The 16,237-nt window shown below is 42.7% G+C and overlaps 1 protein-coding gene across 6 annotated transcripts in view; it reads right to left on the bottom strand.

The window, feature by feature from the left end:
• Nucleotides 1–575: 575 nt before the first annotated feature.
• The window catches only part of LOC144718984 (tyrosine-protein kinase Fyn-like), a 40,102-nt gene continuing 24,440 nt past the window's right edge, over nt 576–16,237 (bottom strand). For 3 of the 6 annotated variants that reach the window (XM_078594654.1, XM_078594656.1, XM_078594655.1), the window contains exons 4-13: nt 15,117–15,215; nt 13,778–13,881; nt 12,610–12,759; nt 10,801–10,965; nt 10,079–10,234; nt 8,487–8,666; nt 7,166–7,242; nt 6,188–6,341; nt 3,802–3,933; nt 965–2,980 (exon numbers count right to left, since the gene is read on the bottom strand). In XM_078594654.1, coding sequence (XP_078450780.1) covers nt 2,772–2,980; nt 3,802–3,933; nt 6,188–6,341; nt 7,166–7,242; nt 8,487–8,666; nt 10,079–10,234; nt 10,801–10,965; nt 12,610–12,759; nt 13,778–13,881; nt 15,117–15,215 — 1,426 coding nt within the window. In that variant the 3' untranslated portion in view covers nt 965–2,771. Of the gene's footprint in view, nt 2,981–3,801; nt 3,934–4,211; nt 4,435–6,187; nt 6,342–7,165; nt 7,243–8,486; nt 8,667–10,078; nt 10,235–10,800; nt 10,966–12,609; nt 12,760–13,777; nt 13,882–15,116; nt 15,216–16,237 lie in introns of those variants that run through there. The other 3 variants (XM_078594657.1, XM_078594658.1, XM_078594659.1) reach the window with 3 other exon arrangements.

The raw sequence follows: 16,237 nt of genomic DNA, 5'->3' as shown, positions 1-16,237 counted from the left end.
CAACGTAGCCCCGGAAATAATTCGTGTCAAAATCAACACCAACATTGCTTGCAGACGCAAACACGTGTAGAAGAGACACTGCACGTGTCAAAACGCTGTTCTTAACAGCATCCGCCAACGCTCATTCGTGCTAGAAACGTTCACTTGTCAATTTTAAGTGTTACTGCATAAACAAAGCCATGCAATCCTTTCCTTAAATGTTACTACTCGGTTTAAAACATACGTTTGCATGGAAATGACACGTGAAGAGCAAACATTCAAACATATATTCAATACCACACACACTCAACCATACATCTTCAAACTGCCGGAGTGGTTAATGTTGTCAACAGGGCACCTGGACTCATGGCTTACCCTACTCGGGGTGCATGCCATGAATACAGTATACTGGAAAACCCACAGGTATAAGACTTTTAAAAAAATAATGAACGTTTTCAAAGATGGATGTCAAAATGTAACAATAACGTCCACTTAATTCTCGTGCACAATTGCTTGCTACGTAGCAGAAATACTCCATGGGGGGGAAAAGGGGGCCCAACGTTTCTGGGATGAGAGAAACAAATAAACATGAGACATTTAAGTAGCTAGTGCTTTTATTTAATGTAAGAAATGAAGGAATGGATTTTGATACATATTGGGTGAAGCATTACAAGTATTTTCCAGGAACATTCAATCATGATAACTTTACAGTAAATACAATATGTAAACCAATTTGGGGGTGGAGAGAGAAACTATCAGCGATAACATTTTACCGTCGTGATTAGCACGAGTGCTGGCATGAGGGTACTCAAAGCCTGCAGTCCAAGGTAGGCTCATGCACTGACCAGGAGCTGATAACCGTTCTGAGCAAGCTACTCTTTCACATCCTTACTGCCACCTCCTTCAAAAATGGGCTGTATGAAACTATATTCGGAAAAAAGAGTTAAACTCACACTCAAGAGGCTAAACTAAAAGACCGCCAATGCAACGTGAATTTTCCTTTATAACAAATACTGTGTAGGCAATCAACAAATGACCGCAGAGGAATCTGAAAAATATCCCAACATGTTCGAACAAAAGCCTAAATAGTTGTCGATTCTCACCACCACCACCACATTATACCTCACCAATAGGCAAAAAGGACTGGCTCACACAAGGGCCTACTCAATTGCTGGCACCAGTACAAATTATATTTAGGCTAAATTACAAAAACTTGAAAATTGAATGTCATGATCTCTCGCTATTCATGTTAAGCTCTTGGAACCGTACTTACAAAAAAGCTTCACTTTTAGCATAGTTTCATTTCAGAGCAATGGCACCAGTTAAAAAAAATCAATTACTGTTGAACTCTGTAATAAAACATTAGTCATGCATGCAGGTATGCATATATAGTATAATTTATTTCAAAAAAAGTATAAAAGCTCAACTAGGCTGAAATCGGTTGCACATTTATGGAAAAGATTGCAACTAAAACAGAGCACACAGTGACAACTCTAACTGGCTAAAATATACACATTTTACTAGAAAAAATATTTATAAATTGGCTAAGCATAATAGATTCATTAAAAATGCAAACAATAATAAACAAACATTTAACCATGACATCTGTTATAAAAATGTAGTGTTCAACACAGAGCAAGTAAAAACGGCTTCACGGCACTCAATGTGACTCCTCCCACTTAATCTGTACAATCCTTCGCAAAAAAACCTCATTAATCAGCACCCCTCCTACAGTATTTTCATCTTTACATTGTTTATTCTCAGTAAGCTTATTGCTCAGTGGTCAGGCTTGGAGTAATCTTGCAGCACTGGTTAGCAAATTAGCTTTAAAGCAACGTAAAATGCACAAAGCCAGAACCATGAAAGTAACCGTTTCATAGGTACGGTGCACCGTTTCATATGCGCCAAACAGTATATTGTTTTCGTTATACACGCGCGAATCCACAACAGCCACCTTTGTACATGATAACCGGGTAACTTTAGAACCATCCAGTTACATTTGAGCCAGCTTACCATTTTCAAAAAGTTTGTCAGAGTAGTGGAATGTGTCATTCATTTTCTCCTGTAAGAATAATATTGTCGGGTTTCCTTGCATTATGTAGTGGCAATTTTTGTCCGAGTCCCTGCTCTTGTGAGTGTGACACTGAACCCCAGGACAAACATAAATTACTGTTGTTAATTACATCACTGCATCACAAAAACCCAGAGGCTATGCGCTATACAACACGAGTACGCAATTAATCAGAGTGGCTGAGTCTTTGGCACAGGAATGGTTTCCATTGCGACCCCTTTGAGCCCAAGACTGCGCATCCAAATGTGGAATTAGTGTACCAGATCCTGCCTCCTCAGTCTCTTATCAAACTGCATTAAAGCAGCATTAGCAGTAGTAGTAGTATGCCGTAATTACAGTGAGCAATATGCAATATATAAAAAAAACATTGTTATACAAGTAGCATTTAAAAGTGTTGAAACTTGCATCCGGCATCAGGCGACTTGGTTTAGCGTGGCGAGTGGCTTAACCTTCAGAAAGGCCAACTGTCTGTATAGAAACAGGGCCTTCATTATAATAAAAATTAACACAGGGTTCAAAAGACCCTGTTCCACCCTGACCAGCAAAAACCCCCATCCATCCTCTTTTCTCGCGGCAACTTCACAGGCCAAGTTGAAAGCGCGCACGTACGCGTGCGTGCGCAGACGCACGCACTCAACCCACGCCCTCCCCCAGATTAATGCCTGCGTGTGGGCCCGGACAATTTTCAGGCAGGAAGCACACTGTGTGGTGGCAGAGCGGGTCACAGGTTCTCCCCAGGCTGGTACTGTGGCTCCGTGGCAGTAAAGTAGTCCTCGAGGAAGGCCTGCAGGTACTCAAAGGTGGGCCGCTCCTCAGGGTCCTTCTTCCAGCACTGCATCATGAGCTCGTGCAGCGACTCGGGGCAGCTGGGTGGGCATGGCATGCGGTAGCCACGCTCCACCTGCTCCAGCACCTCGCGGTTTACCATGCCTTGCAGCAAGGGGTGGGGGGCAAAGAAGCACGTAGCAAAGGACAAGGCAGCATGAGTAGTGTTGGTACACACAAACGCTGTTAACCTCACAAGCTGCCAGTAAGATTAATTTCGAAAGTGACAGAAATAGCATTCATTCACTCGTCAACTAATTTCCAAATCCCTGGATGTGTGTTGCAGCGCGCGCCAAGCAAGGACTGCTGAGATGATGGGTTAGAATCCAGGGAGATATGTAAAACTGGGCTCCCAAGGGTAGTGAATTATTGGTCTTGGCACAGTCACTAATGACTGTGTATAAGACGAAAATATAACATTTGAATTTCCACTGTGTTTGGCTACCCATTCGATAATAACGCAATGAAAATTACTCTTCCGTGCTGTTGGTGTTGCAATGCTCTGTGCAAGTCGAGGGACAGGCTGACACCACTTGCCATCCATGGTATCTATGGCTGGGAATATAAAATCGGGTCGCTGGGTTCGTAGCAACATGTTTCTAATCACTACGCCACTCCTCACACGCGATGTTATGAACAATACTCTGATAGTGCGCTGTTTTTGAGTTGTACGCCTTTTGGCGTCATCTGGTCCAACACCAATGGAGACTAGGCTCTAAGAAAAGCTGTCTCGGGTGTGGACCAATCAACTTCAAGGACAGTGCATATCATTATCAGAGTTGTTTCTTTTTGTTTGCATTCTGACTGCTTGTGTTGTGGTTAATGCAAACATGACCCCTTGTATAAAGGTGTCAGTTATTTGTACCAGATGAAAGGGTATAAACCTATTACTATAACAGAAGGTTTATGAAGAACACAAAACTGACCTGGATATGGTACCCTCCCCTTGGTCACCAGCTCCGTCAGTAGAATGCCAAACGACCAGACATCAGATTTTATGGTAAATCGGCCAAACATGGCTGCTTCTGGGGCTGTCCACTTAATTGGAAACTTGGCACCTGCAATGAAAAACACAAAATAAATGTGACTGCAGAGTACAAAATGTACGTATGTATATTGCACTTCTTTCGCACCGTACGTAGCGAACAATGCCAAACGGAGGTGCGGGGAACAAAAACAAAACTAAACAAAAAAGCAGTTCTGAAAAAATTCGTTTACAATATAGATTTTAAAGGGCAGAGCTCCAGTGGCTTTCACATATCGGAAGAGCATTCCAGACGACCACAGAAGCACATCTGAAAGAGCGCGATGCAGTCACCGTCTTTGTTTAACGGTTAACAAAATCCACTGAGCGGACGACCAGAGCTTGCATGGTGATTTATGCTTCTTGACGAGATCAGCAAGGTATTGTGGTTCATTCGTGGCAAGCACTGTGTGGAATGAGTGCAACCCGTTTCATCGCCACCCATTTAACAAAAGGTAAAGGTGCTGCCGTGCACTCCTCCACGACAGCCAACTCCAGATGCTACTTGGTCTTCTCTTCCACACCGACCAGACATCTTTGAAAAGATGGGAGTGCCCACACTTTATCCCACCACAAACAAACTGCTGATCAGCTAAATACGGTGCACTCCCATGTATACTGCTGGGTGGACAGAGGCGATGGGGAATTCTATTTTTACTTCAACTGTTGCGACGGAACACCGAATCGAACGGGTGACCTTTGGCTTGCAAGTTCGTCGTGTTAAACATTACAAGAGGACAGCTCTGCACCCACTTGCATATTACTGTATCACTCAGATTTTTAATAAGTGAGTTAACAAATGTTCTCTTCTTAAAGAACAGAGTAGAGTTTAATGAAAGTTGAAAGGCGTCACAAATAAAGAGCTACAATCAGATTCAGAGACGCCAAGCCATTCACTCTTTGCTCGGGAAACTAAAAATAAACATTACGTGTGGGCATCGTATATCTTCTCTGCTGTAATGACAATGTTACATAAGCGAAATATGAAAATGCTAATGTCTGTCCTGTGTCCATCCGTCACAACTGATCAATCAGAATGCTCCATTTAGCAACGCATTATTGCAAGCGTTAAAAGCACAGTATGTATAGTAATGCATACACCGTGTGTATAAAACACCGCCACCAACAATGCACAGTATTTATTAAATGTACTTTAATTCCTAATATAATTTTCTTGCTGTGGATTTCACACCTGATGACGATTGATTGTGTTGCAGTCGAAACGTCGTGAGAATTTTTATTGTTTTATATTTGTTATTTTATTATTTCCCTTCTACATGACTTTACCGAAAGAACCAAAAATATGTTATCATGTTGTAAGCAATGCTACGGTTAATCCTTGAACATAAATTCATGCAGTACTGCCAAACATGGAGAAAATGATTTTACCATAAAATCTCGCCCTGTCTTATACGATCTGTGCCGCTTTCCGAGTCTAGGTGAGCGTACCTGTCATACCTTTTGGTCTTACGCCCACCGACTGCTGAGCAAGCACTGTGGGGGGCTCCGTGCATGACATCTCACCGAGTGACTGAGGGACCACAGCTAATCGTGCCCTTAAGCGTAACACGTAATAACCGTGAAAACGGCTGAGCCATCGTGACCATTTTAACTTTTAAACACTCCTGTTACAAAGTGCATTTCTTGTATTTTAGCTCTTTTTTAACCCGTTAAAATCGGAAATTTCATCCTTTTCTCCCCCATTCTGGAACGGCACATTTTACTTCAGTTTTGATTTCGATTAAAGAAAATATAAAGCGTGTACGTTCTGCCTTCTGGTTCAACATTCCAAAGTTGGCTACCCAGTAACAGTGGTAGCCTCTGTACTTTGGATGCTTCGGCTATCAGTAAGAGGTAAGCGGTGAGTGTCCGGCAAGTCTACACAAGTGGTGTTGATGGTGAGGGCCAAGTGGCAGGCAATGTTGTGAGTCTTGAGTTTGTCAGTGCGCATGAGAGGTGAATCTAGTGAGTGTGATTAGGGAGCAGCAACAGGTAAAGGTGATGAACGTATGGGTGAGTACGAGTGTCTGGGCGAGTATGATTATTGTTAGGTTATTGGTGAATTCCTGGTGAATCATGCATGTATGGGTAAGTGTTAAGTTGAGTTGTGAGCATATGCCGAGTAAGAGTGTCTGGTGAGTGCGATTGGTTCGTGACTGTCGGGTGAGTGGTGCGTGTATAGAGAGAATCGGGTGAGTGGCGCGTGTCTAGAAAAAGTGGGGCAAGTAGCGCGCGTCTGGAGAGAATCGGGTGTCGCGCGTCACATGGAGCCGTGAGGACGGCCATACCCTGGCGAGCTGTGTACTCGTTGTCCTCGATGAGACGGGCAAGACCAAAGTCAGCGATCTTGCAGATGAGGTTATCGCCCACGAGGATGTTGGCGGCACGCAGGTCTCGATGGATGTAGTTCATCCGTTCAATGTATGCCATACCGGCCGCAATCTGAATATGAAAATTTGTGTTAAGATTTGCATTGCCGTAATGGGTTGGGCCGCATAGCGCATTTCAACTCCTTACACGAACAGGACACCTTGACTTGTTCCCCCAGCACGGCTGATCACAGCGACGAGTTGTAGGCTCGAGACATTTTAACAGTTTAACACGAACACACAACGATTATGTGAAGGAGCTGCTATTATAAAGCGGCAGGAGCTTTCGCAACATGGTCTGCACTGCAGTTGCATGGGATAATAATTACGTGGGGTGATAAATAAGTGGAGAACAAACCCCCAACAGCTGAATATTAAAATTAATTGTAATGACAGTGGCAGAATTAAACCACCTCCCTGCATAAAATGCAATACAAAGTGCTTCACAAGAGAAATTAAAAGTGACCGACACAATTTAAACAACTATAAGATTAATCTTTAAATAGAAATTTAACTATAAGATTAATATATTAAAGACATATCATTATAATGAACTAAATGTTCATAGAAAGCATCATAGCTAAATAAGCACTCTTGCATTCAAATGCTTTAAAAATCCAATTCATTCATTCATAATTACGAATAGATTCATTAATTAAAGCGGATTTCTACTATCACAATAACGCAATGAAATGTTTTTAATGCGAATGCTTTGCGTGAACCCTGCAGCCACTAGAGTGAAAGAAACAATTGATTCGTGAATAAAATGGCAATCCAGAATTGTAAAAATGCATCAATTAGAGGTCAGTGAATCCTTACATAATCAACATTGTAATGTATTATTCAGAATTGTTATGAAACGATGCACATGGGTTCCATCGCCAATGTATACCTTACCTGGGCAGCCATGTCTACTAGCTGGGGCAGCTTTAAATACCGTCCATCACCCTCTTTAAGGAAATCCAGCAAGCTCCCTATGCAGATGCATCAACAAAACAAACACACCACGTTTAGCCTGTAGGGACAGGTACAGTTAGTCCCCACACACATATATATGGTACATGAAGGCCTGGTGTGGCAAGGATCAAGCCCACCTCAACCCTTTGGCTCCCCAACGCTGGACATATACACATGCAGCAACAAGACTTTGATTAAAACCGATTCAACCTCAGGGAATCCAAGAATATGTCCAGATACCACTTGCCAATGATGCTATCCCCTGGCAGGGAATTAAACACAGGTTGTGGAATGATAACACAGTGTGCACAAGAGCACAGCAGACGAATATCCCGCGCCATATAGCTTTTAACAGACTGTTGGGGCAAGTAGTATTAGTAAGCATCTATTAAGGCCAAACACGGCACAGATGAAGACGAGTGGTCAACACCACAGCTCTAGGTTATTCCACTGCTGGATGAGGGCCTCCCTAAACCGTGTGGGTTTAAGGTGTAGAGCACAAACAAAGGAGGGTAGAAGTACAGTAAAACAATGGATTGTGCTGCACTGCACGCTGCTGCCCACAATGTAAGCATGGAAAAGGTTGTCTAAATTGCAGTATAACAGTCAAAGAAGCAACAAGGTTCCTATCCATACACATATTTTTTTACCCTATCCAGATTGATAGATTCAATAACGGTTTCCTTTTGCAGGGTCTGGCACACCAGAGTTGGGGTGCTGCATCGCAGCAGCAAGTGCCAGGGAGATGACAACTCGCTAATGGATATACGGGTACCGACCAGTCACGAAGGGGGGGGAGAAATCACTTAATCTTTTTACCCGATCTAGCCTCATAGAAAGCAGGGCTCTTTTCTGTTGTTTTTGCACCAGGAATCATAGAATAATTAAACCCAGAGGAACAATATTCGAAGAGAGAAGATGCCCGTGAGCAGGGATTCATTAATCACTGGTTATTCTCCGGGTTGCATGTGAAGAATTCCGAGTGATGGTGCAATAACCATTTCGGAGTAGAGGCATGCAAGTTGCCTGGTGTGTCAGTAACAGAGGGGACACACTAAGAACTAAGCAAGTAAGTTGTAGACACTAAGTAGCACACTGGAGTAGGCCTAAAGACGGGACCTGTAGAGAGGAGAAGACAAGGCCTTAGTTTGGGTGGTATTTTTGGTGCATATTGTCTGGCCTGCCGTCCAGGACAAACCCCAATGAGTATAAGCCCAGGCCGTAAGCCATCCGCTGTGCACAGAGGACAAGCGCTCCTCACCCTTGCTCATGAACTCGGTGACGATGTAGATGGGCTCCTCAGAGACGACGGCGTATAGCTGCACCAGCTTATCGTGCCGAAGCTTCTTCATGATCTGAGCTTCCTCCAAGAAAGCCTCGGGCGACATGGTGCCGGGTTTGAGTGTCTTTATCGCCACCTTGGTGGTACCATTCCATGTGCCTGAGCACCAAGATGAAGGTACGAAACAAAGGGCATTCGCGCACAAGCAGGCAAGCCACACATGGGGGACGTACATGCGCAGCAGAGAGTATACACACAAGGACACGCGCACACACACACAGCAGGGTGTACACAATGGACCACAATGCCAACATGACCACAATGCCAACATGAAGGGAAAGAACAAAAAAAACACATTAGCATCGCTGAAATAAAGTAACGTATCACTGATTGTAAACAATATTTTGAAACACTTGTAAGTATATACATTTAAATAAGTACCGTACATATAATACATTTATTGCTTTGTCAATTAAATTTTGGATCAAGGACTCCCCAAATGGTGTCATAGGGAGGGTTGTTGACCATATTTCACCATTCTCGACAGTGAGGGTTGGTGAAGTGGCCGGGGTGGGGGAGCACCCAGGCCCAGTTCAGATTTCACTCGCCACTGTTGTTTGCCACGGCAGGAAACTGAACGCCAGTCGCTGGGCGTGACTGCTTCACGACCACCCCCCACGTTACATATTAGCAAGTAAGATTTCTTGTTTTTAAAACACATTCGACAATGCTACTAAGGCATGTGAATTTATATTTACAAAACTGAATTAACATCTGCACTTATCTTGTCATCAAATTAAAACAAAAGGCTTTCAACCTTTCCATGTCTACAGCCCAGTGTCATTCACCAATGCCCGCCAATTGAAATCAACGTTACAATTTAAAATCCACCTGGCAATCTTAAAGTTATACAGCGGGCTGTAAATGAATGGTTGAAAACCGCCCTATGTACGGTTCAGCAATACAGAAAAGTATAATTTTAAGCTGTCAACACAGTAAATAAAATTCAAAGCAAACTGTTAAAAAGCATGCATCACTACAATGGGTTAAAACTGCACATGCGGTAAATATGAAATGAGTGGTTATGAAGTAACTACTGACGGCTTGGAGAGACAAACTGCTCATTGGTGCGTACGCGCACTTGCAGCGAGGTTTACACACCAGGACAGATACATCACGCCCGTAGCCTGTGCAAGGCACAATCGACTGTCAAGCATGGCTGAACAGATCATTGTAATAATTCAGTAATTGGCTTCATTATTGTACATTTGGAATGCAATTAATTCCACTTACATCTCGCCGCACTTGCATGTTGATATACAGCAATGCAAAATCTCATTTAATCATCAATTGAAGTTTATGAAGTCTGATTTGTTTTTTTATTCAATTTGCTTATGCTTGACAAGTGATTTATATCACCGTGAAGTACCTTTCGTTTCACTCATGTCACTACACTACAGGGAAAAGAAATGCGTAAAACCCATTTATATACGCTACTGATTTGACTTGGGAAAATAGACAAACAAGACAAACACACATAAACAGCATTATGCTGTTTTTATGTATCTTACCAGCCCATACTTCACCAAAACATCCCTGACCAAGTTTAAGCTCCAATTTCAAGGAATCTCGTGGCATTTCCCAGGCATCTCTAGCCAACCCTTGGGTTTGTGGTTTCTCGTTAGGGCAAACCAAGGTTAGTTTGTAACACAAACCGTCAGCATGCTCTATAAGGGGGCAAAGGGGAGCGGGAGATGGATGCAATGGAGAGACACGCACACACACATGCACACAACACACGCGTATGAACACAAATTAAAAGTTGCAATATTAATAAAGGCAAGTGTAAAGAGAGGCTGCCCAGAAGCGGGGGCATTTAGCAAGTGCCCTTTCGTTTTAACGTAGCCATTGTCAATGTTTATTTTATACTTAAACTGTGGGTGATTAATCAGAATTACGAGCGGAGGCGGCTACTCGTTTATCTTTGACCCCCACTCAGCGTGCCTCTGCTTACTCTCACCGCTGCCCTGCCTTGTGCCACCACTACCCCTTTCCCGAACAACTGGGATGGGTGGTGGTGGTGGTGGGAGGTGGTTACGTAGTAAGAAATGGGACTCAAACAGAAAAAAATGAGCATGCACGATGTCAGAGACATTGGGGGTAAGCTCTGGTCTTCGGAACAGCACACGGGCAGGGAAACACAGGCGGAAATGGGCGTGGGTAGCAAACGGCTCACAGGCATCCTCTCTATGTGTCTCTCCCACGAGTGAGGGAGGACAAGCGAGACTCCTACCCATCCAGACTTCCCCAAACTGCCCATTGCCCAGGCGCTTGATAAGCTGCAGGGACTCGCGAGGGATCTCCCACATGTCTTTGGTTTTCACCGACAGGTCTGCCAGCTTGGGCATCCCCTTGCGACAAGGCACCACTAACCGGCAGCACAGCCCCGCTGCCCGCTCTGCCCACCCATCGGGTGAGGGGGTAAGGGAAAAGGGCAGACGGGGGGGGGGAGGGGGGGGACGGGACACAGGGGACAGGAAAGGTATAAAGAATGGTGAAATAGAAAATGGGGACAGACACAAAGAGAAACAAATTTGCAGAGAAACAAACACAAAATATGGGCAACAAAAAAAATGAGCGAGACGAGGGTGGACAGGATACAAAGGGAGAAGAGACATGGTCGGTAAAGGATGATCCAAGAGAGGGGAGTGCATCACACAAGGACAACATGGTTAATCTGCCTTTGGTCGTTATCACCGCCAACAGCTAGAGGAAGCGAATACTAGGGTAAGCTCCCTAAACACCATCATTTTTATGTTAAGTGGAGTGAGAGCGACTTACAAATGTTATCGGTATTACAACGCTAAGCTTCCTGGGAACGTTAGGAAGTCACTTGACAGATTATTCCAGTGATGACTTTATCACAGATTTGTTTTTCTAGCAGTTTCAGCAAATTTCACAGCAACATTTTCCATCTTTCTCCACCCACTTTAAGTACTGGAAACATGACTAATATTAATGGGGCATATACAATTTTCCAATATTTATCATAATTTAAAAGAAAACGTGTACTTCTTTAAAAATTTGTTTGAATATACTAGTTGTTAGAAATTTAAATCAGTTGTGAAAAGTTCAGTAATACATGGCATTTAACATCAACCATTTCTTTCCCAAAAATATGAAAAGACATCGCACTGCACACACACTTTTTCAATTCAGTGTATTTTAGCCGATAGGTGATCATTTTAAAATGGGGGGAAATAATTAACGTAGACCTAAATGAGACGATATATGCAATTTACATTTCCTCTTGATTTATAGAAAAACAGCACTTCACATAATAATGTAACACTAATAGAGGGCCATGAATACAATGATCTGGATCACAGCACTGCATGCCAGGGTTTAACAATTATTCGTATGTTACAAAACACTTCACTCTACAATCTCTCTTTACCCTACTTAGTTAGGGTGATCCACTGTGGAGTTGGGAGCCGGGTCATCTACAGCTGACACATTAATCAATTTGATGTTCAGTGTCCCTGCTATGTCATATGCAGGACCATTCACAACAGTGCTGCATTCACAACATGTGATGCTCTGGCAGTTCATGCTCAAACATTTATACAATGACTACATAATGTCCAGTGGATCCACCACCAGACATGACAACCCACCCCCCAGGTGATCCAATTGTCACAATTCGAGGGTCGTGATTAGATAAAAAAAAAATTCTAATTAAACAATTTCCTCCATTTATTTTTATTAGGTATTGTACGGTTTTATTCCTTTTGTTGGTAGAAATGTAACAGCATATTACTGGCATGTTTAAATTAATAAAAAATAAAACAATAAAAATCACAAGCTTCCAACGATGATGCAAGGCCTTTTTCCTGAGTGCAATATTTATAATCGATGGATAAAAGCATTATTACAGGCCTTGCAACTACAAACACGTATTATATTTTTCAATAATTGGGTAACATTTAATAAACTACTTTAACTTAGGTCTGGAAACCCTGTTTATAAAACATTAACGTCACTAATCTCTACGAATGTGGAGCGATGGCCAACAACAGACACGCCTCTCGCACAAACTCACCTGAGTAGTGCTGTACCAGCTTCTGCAGTGTGTCAAACTGCGCCCGAGTGGTGATGTAATACCCACCATTGTCCAGCTTACGGATTTTGTAATGCTTCACGTTATCCCCCTTTACCTCGTCCCAGTCCCGAATGGACAGTGAGTAGGCACCTGGGCACACGCGCGCAGCACAGCACATGGTGACACAAAAAGGGAATGGGCTCCTTGAAGGAAGACGAAACCCAAAGTAACTATTGAATGGCAACATTATTAGGTTACCAAGGGGATACGAACACACATTCCAATATAGGGCCCCAGAGCTTGGGTAATTATAGGTGCCGTTTCTGGTTGCTTCCCGCATTGTTTGTGGTTTCCCGCACCTGCAATGCGAAAACTGGGCGCGATACAAATTCTACAGCGTTTTGAGATGTAAAAACACTCGCATTACTTCATGAATACATGACAATGTAGATGCAAGTTGATACTGTAATTAAATCATTGCCTTCACTGAATAAATCTTTAATTAAAGGATAGGGGTCCAGCCAAAATGGACTCTCAACTTGCCCTCTGTGCATTGGGCTCTGCAGATTAACTTGGAACCAATCGCAGCGTGCACAACGTGTCGCGTTATCTGTGGTCAAATGACTCGCCCACAACACCAAACGACTCATGTGGCTGTGGTCACTCGAGGGCACAATGGCTATGAATGAAGCTTCCAAATTCATGAACGAGAGCCAAAGATATACAGCCCAGGTTTGTATAAAAATATACGGATAGGTTTTTGGGTTTAAACACTTTGTTTAAGCCCAGTGACCAATAACTGTAAACAAAACAGAGAACCTCACACAAACAAACTTTGTAGTTTACTTCATTTGAAGTAAAACTCTGAAAGTAAAACTCTGAAAATTAAATAGGTTGGGTTGAAATGCAACCGTTTTTGCAGGGCATACAGAGTATGTGTGCCTCTCCTGCGGATGAGGCCTATTGATGTTTACTTAAGAATTAGTTATTTTACTTGATCATCTTTCATCACTGTTCTCTGATGTAGTGTGGTGCGCACACCCAATGTGAGAGTTTCAATTGGAAGCGTATTCATTTGCAGACCACACAATTGGATTGTAATTGTGGTAAAAGCTAAAAACAAGTGAAACTATAGAAGGAAATGTAAGGGGGTCATGAAAACACGCACCTTTGGTGGTCTCACTTTCACGGATCAAAAATGTGCCCCGAGGATTTCCTGGACAGAGCAGTTGGCGCTCCGCATCTTTGCGGCTAACTTTCCCAAAATACCACCTAGGAGGACACAGACAGAAAGCAGTCAGCTCACTTTCACCAAGTAGCACATGTGACAAAGGAGGCAATCATCAGACTCCACGTTCGGCTCATAAGCTGCGAGCACATACAGTAGCCCGTATATATGGTGCGTGTGACAGTGCCCTCGATGTGCATGTGCTGCTCCCCTCCTCCCTCTGCACTGCATCTTGAGATGCGGTTTTAGACAATGTATCAATGTAAATTGTACTGATACTGACCACGATACCCCGAATGCAAAACAATCACCGCAAGGTGGCCAGGAGATTTGCAGCAGAGCAATGGATTCTTGAATCTGTGCAGAAGTTTGAGCACTATGCATCTTGTACGCATGGGTTTACTAGAGGTACATTAGATTTTCTCCCGCATAAATTCCAATATCTGTATGCATGACTCGACCGAAAGATTGTAGACTCAATGAGGCTTTCCTGGATTAATTTAGAATATTATTTATATTATGATTTTTGGTGCACGTGCAGCAGACACGGCAAGCCTGGGAAACCAAATATCAAGTATTCTTTATCACCACACTATGACAAATGCATGCACACACATATGCAGTAATGCTCTTCATATATGTACGCGTGCATGTTTGTAGGTATATATGTATTATGCCTTATTTACACCATTCTAGAGCCTGCTAACAGAAAGTCTATTTTGAAAGGGAGACCTGGGTCACAAAACAATACGGCAAAAGTACAAACCTTTGAACCATCCAATAACAAACACTAAATATATTAATGCTAAACAAAAAGCCTTAAATAAATTATGCATATTTATATTAACACATAAATTGTGACAATAAGCTTCATAAGAAGAGCTGCATTTATAATTTAAAGGTTACAGTTTTCACATAAACATTAAGTGACATTTCAACATTTAGAGGCAATATCATTTAGTGTTCTTGGCTTTACAATCCACTAAAGGGCACCACCAATAATAGCTCGGGAGCATGCAAAAAACACAATCCACTAACACCACACGCAAGAGGCTTCACACCACAGCTGCAGCTCACATAGCACTCATGAGCAAGCTCTGCCAGCGGAAAGTGACACCACGAAGTTAACACGCGTGTACAATATACAGACATTCGTTCAATGCCACCAGACTGGTTTGTAAATGCGACGCTAACACTAACGGCCAAGCCACGTGGGTGGGAGGAAGGAATGTATACGAATAAACATGCCTCCTCGACAGCGCGAGGCAGTACTACTCACTCTTCTGCTTGCACCGAGTCCGCAGGTGCCACGTAGTTGCTGGGTATGTACCCTTTGTTTCCAGTAGAGAGGGATCTTGCCTCCCACCAGTCTCCTTCCCTGTACACCGACGTACATCACATGCAAATGAAACAGCAAACAGATTACAAATGATCACTTGCATCGCGCGCTTTGAGATGCCGTCTGGAATACTCAACCTTCCGATATTAGGAAGCCACTGGAAGTATGCACTTTTAAATCTAGATTGAAAACTCATTTCTTTAGAACTGCTTTTTGTGTTTAGTTTGTGGTCCTTCCCCCGCACCTCTGATTAGCAGTTGGCTGTGTACGGTTGCCAGAAATCAGCCCCCACACTCGGAGCCATCCGGTGCGCACGTTCAGAATGTCTGCGAGGCTATTTCTGTCCATGTGACGCTATTTTTCCCTCCTTATTCCCTGTGCAGATCGAGAGTGATTTTTAGGAAACAATGTTTGTTTAAAACTGCCGTTGTGCAAAGTTTACATAGGTTTGGTTAGACTAGGCATGGTTTAAAATTAACACTAATTATTTTTACGTGCGGCTTTAAGACAACCAACCGGGTGAAGGGTTAAGCATGTAAAAACTTGCCCCCCCCCTAACTAAAACTAATTTAATGGATTATCACAATTAAGGGTTGCAATTCAATGCAAAAATATGGTGTATATTTTTGCCCCATTTAATCCATCTCGTTTTTAATGTTTATATTTTCTTCTAATTCATTTGTAGGGTTTTGTTTTCTCAATATAAAGTGCTCATATAACTTGCATACAATCCTTCAAAAATTGCAGATAACCGCTTTCACACACCATGTATCATGAGAAAAATAATTCATATTAATTGATGAGACACGCCTCTTAAGGTGAGGGTGTGCTAGGCACATTCCCCAGCAGTTGTGAAAACTAAACATTATATTTTAGGTGTGAACATATGTGAAATCATTCATTCACACTCCCACCAAGAGTCTTAAAGACGTCCAACACACATGCTATGAATCAATAGCAGCCAAGCTCATCACCAAGAACTATAAATACAGAAGCTTATCTCAGAGGGAAACCAAAACAGACCACGGCCACTTCAATGTTGAAAAACAATGTCAAGAATT

Source organism: Lampetra planeri, chromosome 5 (assembly GCF_965212315.1).
Source record: "Lampetra planeri chromosome 5, kcLamPlan1.2.h2, whole genome shotgun sequence".
In the NCBI taxonomy this organism is placed as follows: Eukaryota; Metazoa; Chordata; class Hyperoartia; order Petromyzontiformes; family Petromyzontidae; genus Lampetra; species Lampetra planeri.
This window is presented reverse-complemented; position numbering and strand designations above follow the sequence as displayed.